The sequence below is a fragment of the Schistocerca serialis genome, chromosome 5, assembly GCF_023864345.2.
Source record: "Schistocerca serialis cubense isolate TAMUIC-IGC-003099 chromosome 5, iqSchSeri2.2, whole genome shotgun sequence".
NCBI classification, from domain to species: domain Eukaryota; kingdom Metazoa; phylum Arthropoda; class Insecta; order Orthoptera; family Acrididae; genus Schistocerca; species Schistocerca serialis.
Genome location: NC_064642.1, coordinates 38,692,001 through 38,716,011, shown reverse-complemented (window position 1 = coordinate 38,716,011; position 24,011 = coordinate 38,692,001). Strand labels below are relative to the sequence as shown.

At 44.6% G+C, this 24,011-nt stretch overlaps 1 protein-coding gene across 1 annotated transcript in view; it reads right to left on the bottom strand.

Moving 5' to 3' along the window:
• Positions 1 to 12,412: 12,412 nt before the first annotated feature.
• The window catches only part of LOC126481396 (leucine-rich repeat and WD repeat-containing protein 1-like), a 134,879-nt gene continuing 123,280 nt past the window's right edge, over positions 12,413 to 24,011 (bottom strand). Inside the window, exon 6 of the mRNA XM_050105126.1 lies at positions 12,413 to 13,174. Coding sequence (XP_049961083.1) covers positions 12,894 to 13,174 — 281 coding nt within the window. The 3' untranslated portion in view covers positions 12,413 to 12,893. The remainder of the gene's footprint in view (positions 13,175 to 24,011) is intronic.

Sequence of the window (24,011 nt, the reverse complement as noted above, 5' to 3'; positions counted from 1 at the left end):
CAGTCTGGTCGCAACATCACTTATCCCATCAAAGGGGGGGCTACCTGTGAAACCAGTCATGTGATCTACAAGCCAAGCTGCAACCATTCTGCTGTATTCTATGTGGGCATGACAACCAACAAGCTGTCTGTCTGCATGAATCTCCACTGTCAAACTGTGGCCAAGAAACGAGGGGACTACCTTGTTGCTGAGCATGCTGCCCAACATGGCATCCTTCATTTCAATGACTGCTTCACAGCCTGTGCCATATGGATCCTTCCCACCAATACCAGCTTTTCTGCATTGCACAGGTGGGAACTTTCCCCACAATATATCCTACATTCTTGTCCTCACCCATCCAGTCCCTTCTGTTCCCATTCCAGCACTACACGGCCCTCATTCCACCCAGTCTTTTCACTTTCTCCTTTTCCGCTACCCCCCTGCCCCCCCACCTCTCCCCTGCCCACCGTCTAACCTCCAGACTGCACATAGCTACCTTACCATACCCTCGTGCCACCTTGTCCCCCAGCAGCACTTTACTGTCCCCCATCCCTACTCTACTATTCCTTCCCCTCCCTGCCCCAGCCCCCTCCTTATCCCCACCCAGTTGCCTCCCATCATGCAATGGTGCTGCTACTTGCAGTGTGACTTCAGTTGCCAGAGACTGCAGTCGTGTGTGTGAGTTGCACATGTGCGTGCTTGTGTGTGTCTGTCGTCTATTTTTGACGAAGGCCTTGCTGGCCAAAAGCTTATTTGTGACAGTCTTTATGTTTTCCCTATCTGCAACTCAGCATCTTCACTATATGGTGAGTAACAACTTTCTATTTCATAATATTGTTGCAATTTCAAAATTAAATTCCTGTAAATACAAACTACACCTAGTAATCCTTCCGTGTGAGTTTACAAATTAGAAGGAAGGAAAAAGACATGGTTGCAATACATCTTGGTGTGGTTTCCCCACAGGTAATATTCGAACTTTTTGAACACTCATATTAATGCGAGAGCTTCCAATTCAGTCACAGAATATGCTTGTTCAGCTTCAGATAGGGTTCTACTAGTGAAATTAATTACCTTGGTGGTAACTCCCTATTTGTGTCAGTGATTTGGAATAAAGAAGCGCCAAATCTCAGGACGATGCGTCTGTACACAGACAAAAATCCTGGTCATGTCGGGATAATGTAAGATGCTGGCATTCAAAGGAGCTTCTTTAATGTCAAAATCAGTTTGGCATGCAGGGATGGTTCTTCTGTAAAGGATTCAATAGAGCATCACTGTTTAAAAGCTGCTGTGGTATAAATTTTCTGAAGAAAGATACTAATCCCAGATGTCCCTTCACCTGTTTCTCATTTTAAGATACAGGGCAGTGTCTGACATCATCGAGCTTCTTAGGGTCTGGAAGTATGCCTTGAGGTGATATTATGTGTCCAAGGAATTTAAACCTTTCCTTGCCAAAATGTGACCTCATTAGGTTGGCTGCGACTCCATATTATGAAAACCTATACAAGACTTCAGCTAAGCGCCTTAAGTGTTCTGACCACATAGGAGGCGCAATCAGTAAATCAAGTTTAGCTATCTATTTATCGCTTTCCTCACAGCCTACTTCTTGGCCCATGGAATGGGATAAGACGAAAAGCAGATGGTTTCGTGTGGGGTACATCTCCATTTTGTATCTGTAACCTTTGATTATGGCAGGGTGTAGGATGCATGCAGTCTTCAGGTGGCAAACAAGGGGCAGCCACGTCAGATGAAGGCCCAAGTAATGGACTGAGCTACACATCTAGGTGCTGGTTGCCTAAATAAAGTTCTGGATTGGGGTGTACTATAGGTTTACAGCAATAAACGCATAACTCGCATTTTGGAGGGAGAAAACTGGAAGCCATGGGAAAGGACCCACGCTGAGACCCATCGGATGGTGCCTTGGAGCTGGCATTCATCAGATGCTACTGAGTGGGAGCTGCACCAGATGCAAAAATCGTTGACATGCAATGCTGGGGTAACCAGAGGCCCAAAAGAAGGTACACAAGCCCATTGATGGTAATGAGGAAGAGTGTGACACTTAACACAGAAACCTGTGGGATGCCTTTTCCTTGGACTTATATATCTTCTTCTTCTTCTTCTTCTTCTTCTCCTCCTCCTCCTCCTCCTCCTCCTACTGGACAGCAGGCTTCTGCCAGGTCCAGGACAGAAAGAGAGCGAGCAACTTTGGGGTGCACAGATGTGCCTTGTGACCGAGTTGTGGTAGCAGGCTTCCAGCCAGAGAGACATCGTGGGGAGGGGGGGGGGGGGTTTCAATGAGGAGAGGGGGGGGCAGGAGCCCCATCACCAGTGGGTGCCGAAGAAGGGTGGGGCACTTCTTCGGTTCGGGAGGGTGAGCGATAGCTGGAGGGACGGGTGTGGGAACCAGAAGGGGGGGGGGGGCATGGGGTTGGGGTAAGGTAGAGGGAGGAGGGGGAAAGGATGTAACAGAGGCAAAAGTTGAAGTAATCGACTCTGGGTCATATTTTTAGCGAGCCTCAGCATAAGATAGGCGATCCAGGTATATGTACTCTGTATTTTTTTTTTCTCTCTCATAAGCTGGGCAATCTGGTGAGCGTGGAGAGTGGCGGTCATGACAATTTATACACGCAGGTGGTGGAACACAGGGGCTTCCCTCATGGAGTGGGTGTCCACAGTCACCACACAGAAGGTCCACCTGCGGGAAGACATGAGCTCAAAAAGCAAGCACCGAAAGTACCTCATCAGTGGCAGGACATACAGCTTCAAGTCACATCAGTAACACATGGCCTTTACCTACTCTGGGAGGAATTCACCCTCAAAAGCCGAATCAAGTTGCCAGTATCGGTGCAGTTGTCTTTATGACCCTTCCTGCACACGTAGAACAAAGTGAATGTTGCATTACTTCAGATTAGCCTGGAGTTCATCAGTTTGAAGGATGAGGTTCTGATGAAAAATCACTAAATCCCTGGACCATATTCAGTGACTGGTGTGGCATAATAAACACCAGGATGTCGCCAAGACGATCACGAGCACGAGAAGGGCTATGGACTAGGCAGAAGAAGCAGCTTTGATCAGCAGGGAGCCCAAAAGCATGTTACTGAGGGACTCCATTTCACCAAACTTGTCCTTGATATTCTCCACAAAAAACAACGGCTTTGTGGCAATGGATGTGTTACCATCCATCCTAGTAGAGACCAAGTAGCAGGGAAAGTGTTTCATCCATCCCAAGATGGCAAGCCTGCCATTCCTCCCGTGGTGCACCCAGGGAAGGATAGGCTGTTGGCCGGCCGTTGTGGCCGTGCGGTTCTAGGCGCTTCAGTCTGGAACTGCGCGACCGCTACGGTCGCAGGTTCGAATCCTGCCTCAGGCATGGATGTGTGTGATGTCCTTAGGTTAGTTAGGTTTAATTAGTTCTAAGTTCTCAGAAGTTAAGTCGCATAGTGCTCAGAGGCATTTGAACCATTTGAAAGGCTGCAGGGTCATACGAAGCAGCGTTCAATGAACAATTATTACTCAGAGAGACGACCATTTGAGAATGGCCAGATTTTTGCAGCTTGACACGCTTCATGCGGCAAGCATCCACCTTGACACCACCCACTCGGATCAGGGGCTCTCCCAATGGGTGGTAGCCAGCCAAAGAAGGGGCTGCCTGGCATGGCACTGCCGCAAGTTCCGATGCTCCAATATGACAAGCAACCACTTCTTGGCATACATAGGAAGGCAACAGCTCACTTTTCAGTAGTGTGATCCCTCTGTTGCCAATGGGTTGTCAGATGGGTACATAACAGCCCCATCACACAGACTAGCTACAACTGCTGGTGACCGGTGACCTAGTGGGGTGAAGAGGGACTGCAGTGGGGAATGAAGAGGGGCAGAAGAGGGCGGGGGGACAGAGGAGGAGGAATCCAGCCACAGATGCTACGATGGGGTCCTTCCCCACATGGCTCACACTAAAGAAAATTTAGAAGTGGAGGTCAAACCCTAAGGAGGACCAAATGCCAAAAACGATGAAAGAGAACAGGCAAGAGGAACAATATTGCAAGGAATACAGGGAACCATGTGGATAGCCAGGTCAACATAAATCAGAACACTGTGAGAGTGGAAGGAGGGAGCAGTGGGGAAGGAGCGTGCATGGGGGAGGGAAGGGCATGGTGAAGAAAATGCAGCCAGGGAAGGAAGAATGGGCTGCAATAGCTCGGGGCCCCGTGTGCGCCACGCACGAATTCATGAAAGAAATATGAACCTCCTGGGGGGAGGTTGGGGGGTATAAAAGTTCACCAAAGGTTGAGTTGGTTAGTAATTTTCAGTTGCCTTTGAACTAATGAGATAATGACTAAATATGAGAATATTTCTGGGGGAGGTTATGTTTGCGTGTGTGTGTGTGTGTGTGTGTGTGTGTGTGTAATGCTTTATACAATTGGAAGGGAGCATTTTCCATAGACATTTTCATCGATAATTGGGTAACCAACTTTCTCCATCCTAGGAGCCAATAGTATATCTGACTTAAAGGTTGGTAATTGTGGGGGACCAAACAGAGTTTATAGCAATGAATATTAGGGTCTGTATAATCCTTGGTGTCACACTGCAGTGCCATTTGTACTACAGATTGAGGAATACACCAAGGGTCACCTCCATCTGTGCGGTAAGCAGACAAGTTATTGGGGGAAAAAGAACTCCCAATGAATGTCTCTTAGGCTAACCACTGTTATTCTCTCTGTTTTTAAATGATTTATAATAATACAGATATTGGTAATTTGGAATTGCAACATGTAAATGGGGGGAGGTAACCTTCTCTGCAGCAAGACCTGAGGAGGATGGTGGGACATCTGGCAGCCTTAGCTGGGGGTATTCATCAATGCAGTTTGGGTGACGTTCAAAGGAGATACCCCTTCTCCCTCTCAAAAGGTTTGTTGATTTAGGAAGGGGTCCACAACTTTGAACAGAGGAGGTGCTAGCTGTAACTTTCACAGAATTTGTTTTCATGCCAACTGGATGAAGCCAGCTTTTTTTTTCTTTTCTTTTTTTTTTCAGTCTTCAAAGTATGACAGGTGATTGAAGGTCTTGTATGGCCAAACTTTCTATTGAAAAAGAAATAAAGAAAGGGGGGGGGGGGCAGTAAACTTGAAACTTGGGATGGTGATGGCTCTAGCAGTTTGTAGACAGTGGTGGTTATTCATATTAGTGATCACCCTGAAGATTTCTGCCACCATTTCAACACACAGTTCTGAACTACAGTAAGGCAATATGCGACCAAAACTGAAACACTGAAAGGACATCATGGGCGGTAGGAAGTAAAGCTTAACAACACAACTATGTACCACGATTTAATTTTGTTGAGAATACTTGTCCTTCAGATGTTGATTGAAGGTACCTGTTTTCCTTTGGCATTCTCTACATGCACTATACGAAATGACTGCTGCAGTGTTCCAGATTTGATTTGATTTTGGCAGGGAAGCTAACACAGTTTTGGTCGAACCCACCACTGCCCACACCGAAACTGAATTTATTGTACGGTATCACTCCCTGTATATCTAGCAAAGCCAACCAATGACCTTAAATAGCGCAAGGAGACCCTTTACCAATTTTTTTTAGACACAATTTCTTCAGGTGTAGTTGTCCTGAAAATTCTGTCTCTTTTGCTCTCCAATGCCATGCATTCGAAGATTAGGTGTGATGCAGTTTCTTCACTCTCATCACAGATCGTACATTTAGGGTCTTCTTCTGTTATACTCTTTGTATGTAGGTGTTTTTTGAAATTCCCATGGTCGGTCATCAGTCCAACCATGAGTGTAATCTCTTTCCTGTTCAAGCCCAGGATTACAGAGCTTCTTTTATAACATGGCCTTGGCATCATTACCTTACCACGTTTTTGTTTATAGACGTTGGTCCAGTATTCTGTGTGTTGTCTTCTAAGCCCGTTCCATACTTCTAGTTTGATCATAGCTTTGGTGATTGTAAGGACAGGTTCCGGTCCGATGAATGGAGTTTTTGCCCCCATCCTGGCCAATCTATCAACTTGTTCATTGTCACCAATCCCTGAGTGGCCAGGGACCCGCACTAGGTTTACCCTATTGTTTCCCCCTAGCTCTATCAGAGCCCTGTGACATTCTGGAACAATCTTAGATCTTGTTGCAGGAGCTGCCAATGATTTCAGGGCTGCCTGAATAGATGTAAATGCTATGGTCCTTGTAGCGCCTATGCATATTCTCCTCCACACACATACCCTGATTGCAATGATTTAGGCTTGGAATACCGAGGCCAGTTTTCCTAGAGAGATGATGCCCTCCAGTCTTGGCTGAACCCCGTACACCACAGCCCCCACACCTTGGACTGACCTATCAGTGAGCCAGACGATGTCCCCTGTATGGTGTCGAACTGTTTTTTTCCCACTGCTCCCTGCTTCTAATTATTATACTGTAAGGCTTGTTGAAGCAGTTGGGAGTTATATAGTCGGCCGGCATTTCCCCAGCCATTCCTACATTTATCTCACTCACTATTTTAGTGTGTGAATCTGGATATCCCAATGAGATCCCATTTTTCCCACTTTTGAGTCTGTATGCACCAGTTGCTGCCTTCATCTTGACCCAAAGGTGTAGTGGAGGCATGTCCAGCATGGCTTCCATCCCAGAGGCTGGTGTGCTGCTAATTCTGCCTGTTATGGCTAAGCAGGCCAGTCTCTGCACCTTAGCAAGCTCCTTAGCTGCAACCTGCTGTTCTACCTTCTTCCACCACACTACAGACCCGTAGGAGATACTAGGTCTAACCACTGTGTTGTATATCCAGTGCATACCTCTGGGGCTTAGGCTCCAGTTTCTGCCACAAGCCCCTCTGGTACTCACTAGAGTACCTTTCACTTTGGAGCAGATGCTCTTAATGTGAGGGGACCATGTTAGTTTCTAATCTAAGGTTACCCCTAGATATTTCACTATCCCCTTCACAAGTAAAGTTTCATCAAAGAGCTTTAGATTCCAACTTGAGTGTTGGATAAGCTTCTTCATGAATGGTACCACAACAGTCTTTTAGGGATTAACCCTTAGATCCTGTTCAATGCACCAGTCTTGCACAGTGTCCAATGCACCTTGTGCCATATTCCTAACATGTCAGTAAATTTGCCAAATATTACTATGAAAAGGTCATCTGCGTATCTTTGGCAAACGCACTGTCTGGAATTTAGTTGCTCAATGATTCATTCACCACTGTTGTTGTTGTGGTCTTCAGTCCTGAGACTGGTTTGATGCAGCTCTCCATGCTACTCTATCCTGTGCAAGCTTTTTCATCTCCCAGTACCTACTGCAACCTACATCCTTCTGAATCTGCTTAGTGTATTCATCTCTTGGTCTCCCTCTACGATTTTTACCCTCCACGCTGCCCTCCAATACTAAATTGGTGATCCCTTGATGCCTCAGAACATGTCCTACCAACCGATCCCTTCTTCTGGTCAGGTTGTGCCACAAACTTCTCTTCTCCCCAATCCTATTCAATACTTCCTCATTAGTTATGTGATCTACCCATCTAATCTTCAGCATTCTTCTGTAGCACCACATTTCGAAAGCTTCTATTCTCTTCTTGTCCAAACTAGTTATCGTCCATGTTTCACTTCCATACATGGCTACACTCCATACGAATACTTTCAGAAATGACTTCCTGACACTTAAATCAATACTGGATGTTAACAAATTTCTCTTCTTCAGAAACGCTTTCCTTGCCATTGCCAGCCTACATTTTATATCCTCTCTACTTCGACCATCATCAGTTATTTTGCTCCCCAAATAGCAAAACTCCTTTACTACTTTAAGTGCCTCATTTCCTAATCTAATTCCCTCAGCATCCCCCGACTTAATTAGACTACATTCCATTATCCTTGTTTTGCTTTTGTTGATGTTCATCTTATATCCTCCTTTCAAGACACTGTCCATTCCATTCAACTGCTCTTCCAAGTCCTTTGCTGTCTCTGACAGAATTACAATGTCATCGGCGAACCTCAAAGTTTTTATTTCTTCTCCATGAATTTTAATACCTACTCCGAATTTTTCTTTTGTTTCCTTTACTGCTTGCTCAATATACAGATTGAACAACATCGGGGAGAGGCTACAACCCTGTCTTACTCCCTTCCCAACCACTGCTTCCCTTTCATGTCCCTCGACTCTTATAACTGCCATCTGGTTTCTGTACAAATTGTAAATAGCCTTTCGCTCCCTGTATTTTACCCCTGCCACCTTTAGAATTAGAAAGAGAGTATTCCAGTCAACATTGTCAAAAGCTTTCTCTAAGTCCACAAATGCTAGAAACGTAGGTTTGCCTTTCCTTAATCTTTCTTCTAAGATAAGTCGTAAGGTCAGTACTGCCTCACGTGTTCCAGTGTTTCTACGGAATCCAAACTGATCTTCCCCGAGGTTGGCTTCTACTAGTTTTTCCATTCGTCTGTAAAGAATTCGTGTTAGTATTTTGCAGCTGTGACTTATTAAGCTGATAGTTCGGTAATTTTCACATCTGTCAACACCTGCTTTCTTTGGGATTGGAATTATTATATTCTTCTTGAAGTCTGAGGGTATTTCGCCTGTTTCATACATCTTGCTCACCAGATGGAAGAGTTTTGTCAGGACTGGCTCTCCCATGGCCGTCAGTAGTTCCAATGGAATATTGTCTACTCCGGGGGCCTTGTTTCGACTCAAGTCTTTCAGTGCTCTGTCAAACTCTTCACGCAGTACCATATCTCCCATTTCATCTTCATCTACATCCTCTTCCATTTCCATAATATTGTCCTCAAGTACATCGCTCTTGTATAGACCCTCTATATACTCCTTCCACCTTTCTGCTTTCCCTTCTTTGCTTAGAACTGGGTTTCCATCTGAGCTCTTGATATTCATACAAGTCGTTCTCTTATCTCCAAAGGTCTCTTTAATTTTCCTGTAGGCAGTATCTATCTTACCCCTAGTGAGATAGGCCTCTACATCCTTACATTTGTCCTCTAGCCATCCCTGCTTAGCCATTTTGCACTTCCTGTCGATCTCATTTTTGAGACGTTTGTATTCCTTTTTGCCTGTTTCACTTACTGCATTTTTATATTTTCTCCTTTCATCAATTAAATTCAATATTTCTTCTGTTACCCAAGGATTTCTACTAGCCCTCGTCTTTTTACCTACTTGATCCTCTGCTGCCTTCACTACTTCATCCCTCAAAGCTACCCATTCTTCTTCTACTGTATTTATTTCCCCCATTCCTGTCAATTGCTCCCTTATGCTCTCCCTGAATCTCTGTACAACCTCTGGTTCTTTTAGTTTATCCAGGTCCCATCTCCTTAAATTCCCACCTTTTTGCAGTTTCTTCAGTTTTAATCTACAGGTCATAACCAATAGATTGTGGTCAGAGTCCACATCTGCCCCTGGAAATGTCTTACAATTTAAAACCTGGTTCCTAAATCTCTGTCTTACCATTATATAATCTATCTGATACCTTTTAGTATCTCCAGGGTTCTTCCATGTATACAACCTTCTTTCATGATTCTTAAACCAAGTGTTAGTTATGATTATGTTGTGCTCTGTGCAAAATTCGACCAGGCGGCTTCCTCTTTCATTTCTGTCCCCCAATCCATATTCACCTACTATGTTTCCTTCTCTCCCTTTTCCTACACTCGAATTCCAGTCACCCATGACTATTAAATTTTCGTCTCCCTTCACTACCTGAATAATTTCTTTTATTTCATCATACATTTCTTCAATTTCTTCGTCATCTGCAGAGCTAGTTGGCATATAAACTTGTACTACTGTAGTAGGCGTGGGCTTCGTATCTATCTTGGCCACAATAATGCGTTCACTATGCTGTTTGTAGTAGCTTACCCGCATTCCTATTTTCCTATTCATTATTAAACCTACTCCTGCATTACCCCTATTTGATTTTGTGTTTATAACCCTGTAGTCACCTGACCAGAAGTCTTGTTCCTCCTGCCACCGAACTTCACTAATTCCCACTATATCTAACTTCAACCTATCCATTTCCCTTTTTAAATTTTCTAACCTACCTGCCCGATTAAGGGATCTGACATTCCACGCTCCGATCCGTAGAACGCCAGTTTTCTTTCTCCTGATAACGACATCCTCTTGAGTAGTCCCCGCCCGGAGATCCGAATGGGGGACTATTTTACCTCCGGAATATTTTACCCAAGAGGACGCCATCATCATGTAATCATACAGTAAAAATTCACCACTAGATTCCACAATAAAGGGGCAAAACTCCCCTTGTGGACAACCTGTAGTGGTGTTAATTACCATCTTTTCATTCATCATGGTAGCCTCTGCCATCCTTCCACTAAACATGGCCCTAGTCCACCTAAATATAGTGGTCCCTAGGTCATGCACCTCTACTGCCCTAACCAGGGAATCAAAGGTTGTGTTGCTAAAGGCCCCCTTGATGTCCAGGAAGATGCAGAGTGCTATTTCTTGAAAGTGGACTGCTTTCTCCACCTTCCCAATGAGTTGATAAGGAGCTGTCTCACATGATATACATGGTTGATATGCATGTTGGTTTGAATGTAGAGGAGCCCTAATTAGCCTCCTTTCCCCAACATGTACATTAACCAGTTTTTCCAATGTTTTAAGAATGAAGGAGGACAGACTGATTGGTCTCATATCCTTGGCCTTCGTATGATGTTCTAGTTTTCCTCTGAGGTCTTTGTCAAATTGGAGCATTATACGTTGTCACAGATAATGCCATGGATCATATTAAGGCTTTGTATTGAATGTGTGCGTTGTTTTTTTTTTTTTTTTTGTCCTGTCCTTCATCCCAAGGCATGGCTATGGAAGGAGGTAGGTTGACGGATTGTAAATTTCCACATTAAACTTTCTTCTTCCAGTCACAGACAGATGGTATTACACAATCATCATCTGGTGTAAATTTAATTCTTTTCATTTGCAAAGTGTCTACCATCATGCCACCTACTCCGGTCAAGTGCTCTACCACGAGCATCACATCAAGGTCCAATCAACTAAGCAAGGTCTGCAGTTTTGACAGTGTATGATGACCCCATCACCTCAGATTAGCTACCACACAGTTGACAGGAGCAGTTATTCATGCACTGAGGTTGTGTAGGTGGCCACTGTATGCCATAGATGGGAGAGGGGGCCTCATCTGAAATGTCATTCTCCAAACGTGCTAAACACTGATAAAAATTTGGAAAAAATAAAAGTGAGTCAAACCCAAAAGTGGGAACAAATCTTGAATACGCCTAAAGATGATAAAAGAAAGCAACCTGAGCAATCACATTCAGCACCTAAGAGTTGGAGGAGGGTGGCAAATGGATTGCAGCACAAGAACTGAGAAGAAAAATGTTGCTTTACCTTGTGGACACATGCTCGCTATGCATACACTCATGAAAGAGTCATAGCCTGCAGGGAAAGGAAAAGATTTCCAAATGAACTTCCCAAATTTTTGACATCTATAGAGTTTCAAGTGGCCTATCTAATGAACTAATGATGAATGTCAGATTTTGAAACAGTAAGATACTATGGGAGGAAGCACCACCAATGGACTTAACCTGCAACTTTGCGACTTCCAGTCACATTTGCAATGTAATTCTACAGCCATCCAAAGACTAATTTACATACACAGGCACAAAACAATGATAAATTCAATGCTCGCATCTTCTTTTTACCTACACAAATTTCAGAACGAAAATATCTATCTTCAAGGTTTACAAATTTAATTCTAGATTTTTAATTGTGCCCTGGTGAAGCACCCACCCTTGTAGGAGGTTGTAATGCTAAAAGTTACTTCACCATTAATGGATGATGAAGTTACACTATTTTATTTGAATTTTATCTCGCATGACACACTGATGTGCGAGTGCACTGGTCACATAGGCTGCTTACTTTCAAAGCATTCACTTAAAGTATTCGATTTTATAAATATACTACATTGGGGAAATAGGACTGCTGTTAAGTAAAATAAGGAAATGAGGCAATCAAGATTTCTTATGCACGTACTTTCAAAAATTAGTGCCAAATTGTTTTTATATAATGAATGGAAGCAGATAAGAAATCCATACCACAGCACACTGTAATGGGTACGATTCTTCAAGCCCAAGTCTCTTTAAAGTAGTACGAACTGTGGTATATTCAGTGAATGTCTTTTCGTTAAGCACCTACAAACATTAGTTATTTTAAGAGGTAGCTAGTACATTATAGACTAAGCTATATTTTCCTGTTACTGCCAGAGTATGTGAAGTATGAACTGTCATTTCATATTGCAATTTTGTATGAGGTCTGACTCCTGTTACATGTATCCACTGTTTAATAATGTTTATTTCTTTTCTCTGAACCTGCTAGAGACAACCGTAATTTGTTCAGCTTGTGTCTCATGGATCTAAAAGGAGTAAATTTGTGTGATGCACAAAATTCTGGTAGTAACTAATTCCATACACACCGATAAGAAATGCTATCTACTTTATAAATTGTTTTGTCTCACTTTATTTATGTTGTTCTTTTCGAATTTAAGCGATTAAATAACATGCAGTATCTCAAAATAGGGTTTTCTGGGTTAGCACTTCCTCCTGTTGATCTCTTCAATTTCTTCTTCATACATCATTGTTCTTGAGATTCTCAGCAGGTGCAAGATATTTTACACAGTTCCTTCAGTCTTTTACATAAAATAAAAACACTAAATCCAATACAGTTGCATTGCTTCATATCTATCTTTCAATAGTGAGGAGTTGATTTGTGAATGATATGTCTATAACATAATACAATATATTTTTGAGGATGAAAGTAATTTGTATTCCTCTTAAACCACATTACTACTTTGCCAATGAGAAAGTGCAGCTCTCCTTTATTAATTCCATTCTGTCCCATGGCTGTCACAAACTTAATTAAAATACTTACAAAATGTTGGTTATTTGATATAATTTTAAAGCCACAATAACAGTGTCATTTTCTCTTCCAAATACACACCAAATTGTTGCTGGTTACAGCTACTATACAGTTTCCAGCATAATTAATGGCAACTTTGTTTATTACAGTAGTGTCATATGAATCCAAATTACATTTATGTCTTTTTATCACATTGTTATCTACAACATCAGGCCACTGAAGAACACACACTGGGTTAACTTCTGAGTGGTTCGTTATTTCACTATTATCAAATAAGTTTTTTGTGTCATACAACCACAGTCTTCCTTCGTCATCTCCACATGCTAGCACACCTGATCCTATGACAAAAAACAAGAGAAAAATACAAATTAACACAAATGTTCATGAACTAGAGAATCAGCCACTAAATACAACATAAATGCAGAGAGGCAAAGTCCAAGTTCAGAACACAAACTTACTACACTAGCACTTTTTATGGAGTGAGGAGACAAAAGAAAGAGAATAAATTGTTTTTAACATTTGACCAGCTGTATTGTGTTCTACCAACCATGTTTGATTTCAAATTACAAGAAGCTTCATCCTTGGATGTTTTGATATCAATACAAAATAAATTACAGACATTACCATACACTGATGAGCTAAAACATTATGACTACCTGCTTTAGAGTGTGTTGGTCTACCTTTGGAGTGCAATACAGCAGTGATTCTGAATGACATGGATCTATCAAGCCCTCAGGAGTTTTCCAGTAGTATGTGGCACCAATGTATATGTACAGGTCACACCATTTTTATGAATTACGGTCCAGCGGTTTATCGCCACGGATATGTCACCTGACAGTGTCCCATTTGTGCTGCATTGGGTTCAGATCGAGAGAATTTGCTAGCCAAGACACGAGTTCCCTATCATGCTCCTCAAATCACTGCGATTCTGACCTTGTAACACAGCCACCCACCTTCCTCAATTGCTGTTGGGGAAGACTTTGAGCATGAGGAGCAGCAAGTGGTCCACAATGTTTGTGCAGTTGCCAGCTATCATGGTGCCCATGGAAGCCTAGATAATGTCACCCACAGTACAAAATTGCCCCCAGCAGCTGGCATCTGTGGGGCAATTTTGTTTTGAGCAGCTGTTTGTCTTGATGTAGGTGTATCCACATATGACTATCAATGTGATGTAACCAAAAGAAATTGATTCATCTGATAAGGCGACATTTCCATTGTTCCACGTTCCAATCTCTATGATCTCATGTCTACCACAATCTTGATGATGCTGCTGTTGGGTCAATATGGGAATGTGTAGGGATCATTTGCTGTGGACTCTTATGTTCAACAATTTGTGTTGAACAGTATCAGGGTGTATACATGGACTAGGATTTACCAGTTGAAAATACACTTTCTCCTGGGAGAAAATACAGTTTTTCCGTGTTAAATGACAATACACTTTTCCTTGGCAGTGTAAAACTTATCAGTCCTTTGAATGTTTATGGTTTTCCACACGGAAACAGAATTTCCCGACACTTTAGAAAATGAAACTCGGTGGGGGAGAGTGGGGGGGGGGGGGGGGGGGGGCTGCATATTTTTGTGTTATGAACATATAAATTCGAATACCACCAAACACCGCATGTTACTTTCCAAAGCATTGAAATCGAGATTGCGACGCGCTTCTGTAAGCCAGTCGTAGCTCATGTAACGTGATCTCACCAGCTGATGAAAGCATACAGCACATGATGTAGTCAGCCAATAGCAAGATCACTCTTAAGTAGCACGAACACACAAATAAGATAAGTTAACTGTTTGAATTAATATACATAGTGAAACTTCCTGGCAGATTAAAACTGTGTGCCGGACCGAGACTCAAACTAGGTACCTTTGCCTTTCACAGGCTAGTGCTCTACCCATTGAGCTACCCAAGCACGACTCACACCCCGTCCTCACAGCTTCAGTTGTGCCAGTACCTCGCCTCCTACCTTCCAAACTTCACAGAAGCTCTTCTGCAAACCTTGCGGAACTAGCACTCCTGGAAGAAAGGATATTGCGGAGACATGGCTTAGCCACAGCCCGGGGCATGTTTCCAGAATGAGATTTTCACTCTGCGTGTGCGCTGATATGAAACTTCCTGGCAGATTAAAACTGTGTGCTGGACCGAGACTCGAACTCGGGACCTTTGCCTTTCGCAGGAAAGTGCTCTACCAAGTTTGGAAGGTAGGGGGCGAGGTACTGGCAGAACTGAAGCTGTGAGGACAGGGTGTGAGTTGTGCTTGGGTAGCTCAGTTGGTAGAGCAGTACCCTACGAAAGGCAAAGGTCCCGAGTTCGAGTCTCAGTCTGGCACGCAGTTTTAATCTGCCAGGAAGTTTAATAACAGCGCACACTCTGCTGCAGCATGAAAATCTCATTCTGAATATACATAGTGTTGCTACAAGAAACGAAAAGCTTTCACATATAAGATTGGTCTAGAAGATTAATAAGCTGCAAGAGGAGCTAAGCTTCCACATATAATGCTGATCTTTCTTGAGAGTGTTACACTTTAAGATTCATCACACAAACATGCCAGTAAAATTTTTAATAACGACATAAATGTCTGATCTTCTTGGCGTGAAATTCTTCTAGATGGTCGTCCTCAAAGAGGTGATTTTTAAATGAGGGTCGAATATTCTATGATTTAAGAAATTCTGTTATAACCTTTAATCACTAATAAAGTGCGTGGAGATACAAAAGTAGAAACACTCGCGGGTTACATGTTACTAACTCCGTATCTGTCACTCGACTGCCGGGCCGTGACATGCGGCCGGCGCCGTTCATAACCAGGTGGCGCTCCCGCGCTCGGCCGAGCTGCGGAGCGCCTCTATCGCCGTGTTCGCGTACTAACGTAGCGGCACTTTTGAATGTCGTGGCACTGTCACAACACTTTTCCCCCCTTGAAAAAAGAAACGCTCACTTTCGTGGAGACACGGACAGTGCGGAGACATCCATGGCCTCTTGGGAGGTCCCGAGAAGATCCCGCGGAGAAACACGAGAGTATGGTCGAAAATGTCCAGGACGGAAGCTGGCGCGTGGAACGTGCCTCCTGGACGAGATGATGGGTGAAAACTCCGGAGCAGCATCCATAGGTGTCGTGGACCTGGGGGTGTGCTCCAGCGAGATGGGTCCCGGAGAAGGTGGCGTCGCGACTGGGGCCGGTTCCGGCGTACTCTGAAGCGGTAGCGACGGCGGCGGCAGCAACACGCCCGGAAGATCGGCAGCAGCGACAGGACTGGCTTCTCGGGCTGGTGGAGATGAAAGAAGGGGCGGTGGTACCGGCGTGGCCACCACTCGTGGGCGCATCTGGTCGTAATGGCGAACAACCATGCCGTCGTCCGTACGTATTTCACAAAGCCGGCGGCCGCGAAGAGCCTGGACCACCCCTGGAATCCATTTAGGGCGAGATCCATACCCCCGTGCCCACACGTCGGCGCCCACCGGGTATTTTCCCGCACTAGGGGACACAGTACAAGGCCTGACAGGGTGAAGCAGATGCAGTAGGGTGCGCGGTTGGCGGCCATGCAAGAGTTCAGCAGGGCTGCGATCACCCAGAGGCGTGAAGCGATAAGAACTCAGAAATTGCAACAGAGCGTCATCTGTGGAAAAATCACTAAGGAATTTTTTCATTTGGCTTTTGAAAGTGCGGACAAGGCGCTCGACCTCCCCATTCGATTGCGGATGGAAGGGCGGTGCTGTAACATGATGAATCCCTTGTCCAGTACAAAAATCACGGAAGGCCTGCGAAGAGAACTGAGGGCCACTGTCCGTGACAATCGTGGATGGAAGACCTTCTAGCGCAAAGATTTTTGACAAAGCCAGCGTCGTCGCCGCAGTGGTGGGCGACGGACAGCGAACAACAAACGGAAACTTCGAGAAGGCGTCAATCAACAGTAGCCAATAAGTGCCGAGGAAGGGGCCGGCAAAGTCAGCGTGCACCCGTTCCCACGGCTGCGCCGGATCAGGCCACGGAGAGGGCAGAGTACGAGGCGCAGCCAGTTGTTGAACACACTGATCACACGCAGCGACCATGTGGGCGATGTCCGAATCGATACCGGGCCAATAAACGTGCCTGCGGGCCAGGGACTTAGTCCAAGAAATCCCCCAATGGCCCTCATGCAATAGTTTGAGAACAGCTTTGCGAAGAGAGGCGGGCACCACAACCCGTGGAGATGCGCCATCCGTGGCCAGAAGAACAACACCCTCACGAACAGACAGACGAAGGCGCAAGGCATGGTAGTTGCGAAGGGGATCCGACGCCCGGCCCTTGGTCCTGTCCGGCCAACCCCGCTGAACAAAACCAATCACCTGACGCAGGACCGGATCCCGCGCAGTAGCCGACGCGACCTGCGAACCTGTAAGTGGAAAACCCTCGACCGCACGACGTTCTTCCTCATCAATGTGGAAACAGAGGAGTTCATCGCGATCGAAAACTGGGTCGGGGCCCATCGGCAAACGCGACAACGCGTCAGCGTTGGCGTGCTGGGCCGTGGGGCGATAGTGAATCTCATAGTGAAAACGAGACAAGTATAAGGCGCAACGTTGCAGGCGGTGAGCTGCCTTATCCGGAAGCGACACCGAGGGGCTGAACAGAGAGACCAGCGGCTTGTGGTCGGTGATGAGGTGAAACTTAGAAACATACAAAAAAACGCTGAACTTTTTCAGAGCATAAATGATAGCGAGCGCCTCCTTTTCTATTTGAGAGTAACGCCGTTGGGCATCGTTGAGGGTCTTGGAAGCGTAGGCGATGGGTCGTTCCGACCCATCCTCATACGATGGGCGAGAACAGCCCCTAGGCCATACTGTGACGCGTCAGTCGCCAGAACCAAGTGCTGACCCGGACGGAATGTGGCAAGACAAGGCGCCGACTGCAAATGAGCCTTCAGGCGGACAAAAGCCTGCTCACACTCGGCGGACCAACAGAAAGGAACGTTTTTGCGTAACAGCTGATGCAGAGGATGAGCCACCGCCGCCGCGGAGGGAATGAATTTGTGATAATAAGCAACCTTGCCTAGAAACGCCTGAAGTTCTTTGACCGTAGACGGCCGGGGTAGAGCGGTAATGGCCGCAACGTGCTGTCGTAGAGGGCGTATACCCTCACGGGACAAGTGGAAACCAAGATACACAATGGAGGGTTGGAAGAACTGAGACTTGTCCAGATTGCACTTCAACCCTGCTGAATGCAGAACCCGAAACAGTGAACGCAAATTGCGAAGGTGCTCCTCAGTGGAGGCCCCCGTGACAACAATGTCATCCAGGTAGTTGATGCAGCTGGGAACGGAAGCCGTGAGCTGTTCCAAAAACCGCTGAAAAATGGCCGGCGCGCTAGCGACGCCAAATGGTAACCGCTGGTACTGATACAACCCACAAGGAGTGTTGATGACGAGAAATTCCTTGGAAGATGCATCCAACGGCAACTGATGGTACGCCTCCGATAAGTCAAGTTTGGAAAAGAACTGGCCCCCAGCGAGCTTGGTAAATAACTCCTCAGGACGGGGAAGAGGATAAGTGTCAATGAGGCTTTGAGCGTTGACAGTGGCTTTAAAATCACCACACAATCGCAGACTCCCGTTTGGTTTAGAAACCACCACGATGGGCGATGCCCATTCGCTGGAGGTAACAGGAAGGAGAATCCCCGAAGCCGTTAACCTGTCTATCTCAGCTTTGACAGGCGCACGCAACGCCATCGGAATAGGGCGTGCCCGGAAAAACTTAGGGCGAGCCGTAGGTTTAAGAGTAATGTGGGCTTCAAAATCCTTGGCACGACCCAGACCAGCAGAGAACACGGACGAGAATTCAGAACACAAGCCATCCAGCTGGGGATACGGAATGTCCTCAGATATGAGGTGCACATCATCATCAATGGAAAACCCGAACAACTGGAAAGCATCATAACCGAACAGGTTTTCAGTGCCCGCATGATCCACAACATAAAACGTGAGGGGCCTTACAACAGACTTGTAGGCAGTGGAAGCATCAAACTGGCCAACGATAGGAATTTTCTGCTTATTATAAGTTTGTAGATTACGCGTAACAGGAGACAAGGGAGGGGAGCCCAACTCCAAATACGTGCGAGAATTAATGAGAGTTACTGCAGAGCCAGTGTCCACTTGCATGCGAATGTCTTTATCCAGAACACGAACAGTAACAAACAACTTATTCGTTTGAGAAAGCACACAGTTAACATCCATGTCCGATGCCTCGTCCTCGTCGACAGGAACTTTAGGGGACTGACACACAGAAGCAATGTGGCCTTTTTTCCTACAGGAATTACACGTGGCCCAACGTTTTGGACACGCGGCTCTGTCATGCTGCACGAAACAACGTGGACAAGAAGGAAGGGCGGAACGAACCTGCTTCTGTGGTTGCTGTTTTCGCTGCGAGCGCGGCGGCCCAACGCGACGTTGTTGACACGAGTGCACCGCCGCCACATCGTCGTTTCCCTGTGAAACAGGCACATTGTCTGCGTCGAAAGTGGTCTGGACAGCGCCTACATCACACCACGCGTCTATTTGCGCACCAGCAGCGTGAGACACTTCAAACGATTGAGCGATGCTGAGAACTTCCGACAACGACGGGTTTGGCAATTGTAAGGCACGTTGCCGAACTTCTTTATCAGGAGCAAGCCGTAAAATAGCGTCCCGAACCATTGAATCAGCGTAAGACTCATGATGAGTGTCCGTGACAAACTGACATTTCCGACTCAGACCGTGTAGTTCCGCCGCCCAAGCCCGGTAAGATTGATGGGGCTGTTTACGACACCGGTAAAAAGCCACGCGGGCGGCAACGACATGGGTGTTTTTTCGGTAATAGTTAGACAATAAGTCAGACATTTCTTGGAAGGACAGAGAGGCAGGTTCCCGCAGAGGGGCTAACTGAGATAGCAGCTGATAGATCCGTGGGGAAATCCAAGATAGAAATAACGACTTACACATAGGAGCGTCGACAACGCCGAAAGCCAAGAAGTGTTGCCGCAAACGCTTCTCATAATCCTCCCAGTCTTCAGCGGCCTCGTCATAAGGAGGGAACGGAGGCGGAGAAGAGGAAGACAGACGATGAGTAAGCGACGTCGACAACGCCTGAATAGCAGCCGTCAGCTGTGTTTGTTGTTCAATAAGCGCTTGCATGTCTGCCCCGACACGAACACACAAGTCCACAACGCAGGGAAAAAAAAAATATCCCATCCTCGTCGCCAAAAAGTGTTATAACCTTTAATCACTAATAAAGTGCGTGGAGATACAAAAGTAGAAGCAATCGCGGGTTACATGTTACTAACTCTGTATCTGTCACTCGACTGCCGGGCTGTGACATGCGGCCGGCGCCGTTCATAACCAGGTGGCGCTCCCGCGCTCGGCCGAGCTGCGGAGCGCCTCTATCGCCGTGTCCGCGTACTAACGTAGCGGCACTTTTGAATGTCGTGGCACTGTCACAACAAATTCATCTTACATTTTCGCACATAGTTCATCTTGCGTGAAAGGAAATTTACTTTGAAAGTAACGCTTTTCAAACCACCATTCGCAATATTTTCCCGTGACCTTAGAAATTGGTTCGTTTCAGCATTACCAGAGAGCGCCAGATAACAGCCGTCACTGCGCTTGCACAGCTACGATGACGCAGGAAGCCCGCATGTTCGTACGTGTTAAAAATTAAAAGACTTTGCATTATGCCATAAAAGAAAAAAGACATCAGAGTATACTTCAAGAACATCGGAATTTCGTGAACCATTCTGAAATGCATAATTCGGCTTAAAGTGCATATTCGTATGTCCAGATTCGGATGTAAATTTTCTTGGATTATGTTTGGTTCTTTATTATGGCATACGAGGTAGAAGATGGAAAACGTGCACTTGAAATTCAGTGAACTGTTGAAACTAGCCAACACTGTGAAATTCAAAACTTCGTTTCAAATAAATTGACTGCTTCAGCGAAAAAGATTAATAAAAGCCAAATGTCTTTAGCAAACCGACAAAAATAACTTCATTGTTTTGCAAGGCGATTAATGCTTGACTGTCAGAAAGGTTGAAATAAAACTTGAAACTAATAACATATTTCAGCCTTCCGTAGTTATGCGGGGTTGGAATGTTGGAGGAAAGAGACCAAACAGCGAGGCCATCGGTCTCGTTGAATTTGGGAAGGACGGGGAAGGAAGTCTGCCGTGCCCTTTCAAAGGAACCATCTCGACATTTGCCTGGAGCAATTTAGGGCGTAATTATGCGAACATATTTTAATTCATTTGATAGCTCCCGGCCACAGAAACCCGTTTTCCTTTCATTTAATGTGAGAGTTCATTTAATGTGAGAGCAATAAATGAAGAGGAAACAGCAAAATCACTAAACGCAAACACAGGTCACGTGGAGACGTCCCACCTCCCCACTATAACTAAGACTGCTCTGTGCATCAGCCCCGAACCTATGATATTTTCGAACTGCGGCATTAGTAGATAGTGGCGCCCAGCCACACACATCTGTAGCCAGAAGCGGGAGAAGGTACTACTCATACGAGACTCAACTGTACATGCACAAGAGCCCACCCACAACTGCTCAAAAGAATCTAATGTAAAGAGCTGTCATGTCACGCTCATCGGAGGCAATTTGTTGTTAGGAAGCATTGCATAGTCTTCCTAAATCCTTTGACACACTTTGCTGTTGGCAGATGCTTGTATGAGCACTGTGTTTTTTCGTTGTATTAGGCGCATTTCCTTTGCGACTTAAGTTTTATTTTCTTTTTTTTCTCTCATTCATGTTTTGTTGCTGCAGTATTATTCTCCAGATGCAGAATACAGTGATATCCTTTGTTGGAGTATTGGTTCTTACCACTCAAAATCACAAAAATTTAACTAAAAACTAAAACAATGAAAAATTCCCGGAATTCTAAAAAATTCCCGGAATTCTAAAAAATTCCCGGATGAAAAAATTCACGGTTTTTTCCCGGCTCTCCTGGTTGTCCCGGGTCGTATACACCCTGAGTATGCTTTGAAACACTTATGCCTGCACCAGCAGTGTGGAATTCAACACTGTCACCAACATTTAACCACTTTCCACCAATCTCATGACAACAGCGAATGAACAGACAACCAGCTTTGCAGTTTCAGAGATGCTTGTTCTGAGGTGCTGGTACATAATGACCTACCTTTGTCAAAGTGCTTACACCAATGGAGTTTCCCATGTGCAGCCCATATTGTCATTAGAGAGATTTACCATTTGTCTCTGCTCCACTTGTACACTTCTCTTACAGCTTTGCTTGCTCGCACCATCAACAGGTGGCATACAGCTCGGTTATGGGATTTGGTCATAATATGCCTGGGAGTGAGCATTGATGGCAAAACTTGTCAGCTGTTGTGGAGATACCGAATTTTTGTGGAATTAAATCTGGGATTTCCCCCTTAAGAGTCAGATGTACAATTTTCAGTACTGTCACTGTCTATTTTAATTTTATGTTGAAAGTTATGATTTCAAATATTGCCCAGATGTGCATTTTTATACATATGATATTATGTGGTAGTGCAAATATTTATTTTGGATTGTATTATTTGTTTGAGGTCTCCTTGGGTGGCATTCAGTGGTTGGATGTCACCAGCAGACGCCTTTGTATCGCCAGCAAATATGACTGACTTTCCAATTCTGCATGGGTAAAAAATATCTTCAGTTTGTTTCAATGTTAATGAGGTCTCCACTACATATTTATTTGATAAATGTTCATGGCTATATAAATCTGCAGAAACTAATCGAAAAATATAGAAGAATAAGTAATACACTAAAATCAAGAATGTTTTAGGATTTTGCCACCATGAACCCTCCATTTGATGACCCTAGAATGTAAAACGAATCTGTAAGAAACGAGTTTTAATTGAAAATTGAAGAAGATGAAACCTACTAAGAAGAATCCTACCACATTTAAAAAAAGAAAGGACATGAGTTACTGAAGAATACATTAATTATGACTTGGTTACTCAAGATCCAAGAATAGTTTGCTACTTTCAACAGGACAGTGACACAGAATTTACAAATGCGGACAATTTCATTATGTTTGTGAGCACCGTTGTGCGAGAAAAGACAAAATAAAAGAAATTAAAAGACTTTATGATTACTTCAGGTGAAAAATAAAATTAAATATTGTACTTCATGTTCGACTGAAAGTGAATTAACACATTATCTGAAACTAATATTGAATAACTCTGATTATGTGGTGTAATTTACATGTAGATAAGATGTACATCGTAGAAGAAGCAATGTGAACTGGAAGTGACATAAATGTTTACTTATCGAGAAGTTATTAAGAGCTGCATGTTGGAACTGAAAACCTTTTTAAAACAGTTATCGTCATTTGCAAAGAAGAAATAGTAGTGAATTTTTCTTTGACAACATTAATAAACAACAGGTTGGGGTGCTCAATTGCAAAGATGAGAAATACATCATTAAACATTATACCACTTTTAGTAACAAATATTTACTATCAAGTGCATTTTCCGTAAATAGAAGACAATTTAAATTGTTCTAAAATGAAAGTTAATCAAAAGTTGCATATGACAAGCAAATATAGAAGATTCACGTGCACTATAACATTATTGGAGGTCAGCTTAGTCTGCTGGAAGGCTAATTCAAGAAAGCAGCAACAGAGTGTGCAGCAGACTTGCTCCACCAACAGCGATTAGCAGCCTGCAGTTCAATCAACAGTTCCTATACAACAGAGCCAGGCAGCACAGTTGGCAAGCAACACAGAGCATCTACGAGCTACAAATCGAAGAAGTGGGCAATCACTAACCCTGAATCGGGACGCATGACAACAGCAGATGGTGAGATGCATACAATGTCTCATATATGGTCATTTAGCAAAATACACAATCATAATCTCGTACGTTCTATTTCTTTAATATATATTTTGTTGTAGAGTGATCTCTTAATTCCACCGAGCGAGGTGGCGCAGTGGTTCGACACTGGACTCGCATTCGGGAGGACGACGGTTCAATCCCGCATCCGGCCATCCTGATTTAGGTTTTCCGTGATTTCCCTAAATCACTCCAGGCAAATGCCGGGATGGTTCCTCTGAAAGGGCACGGCCGACTTCCTTCCCCAACCTTCCCTAATCCGATGAGACCGATGACCACGCTGTCTGGTCTCCTTCCTCAAAACCAGCCAATCTTAATTCCAAATCCTACAGTTGTTT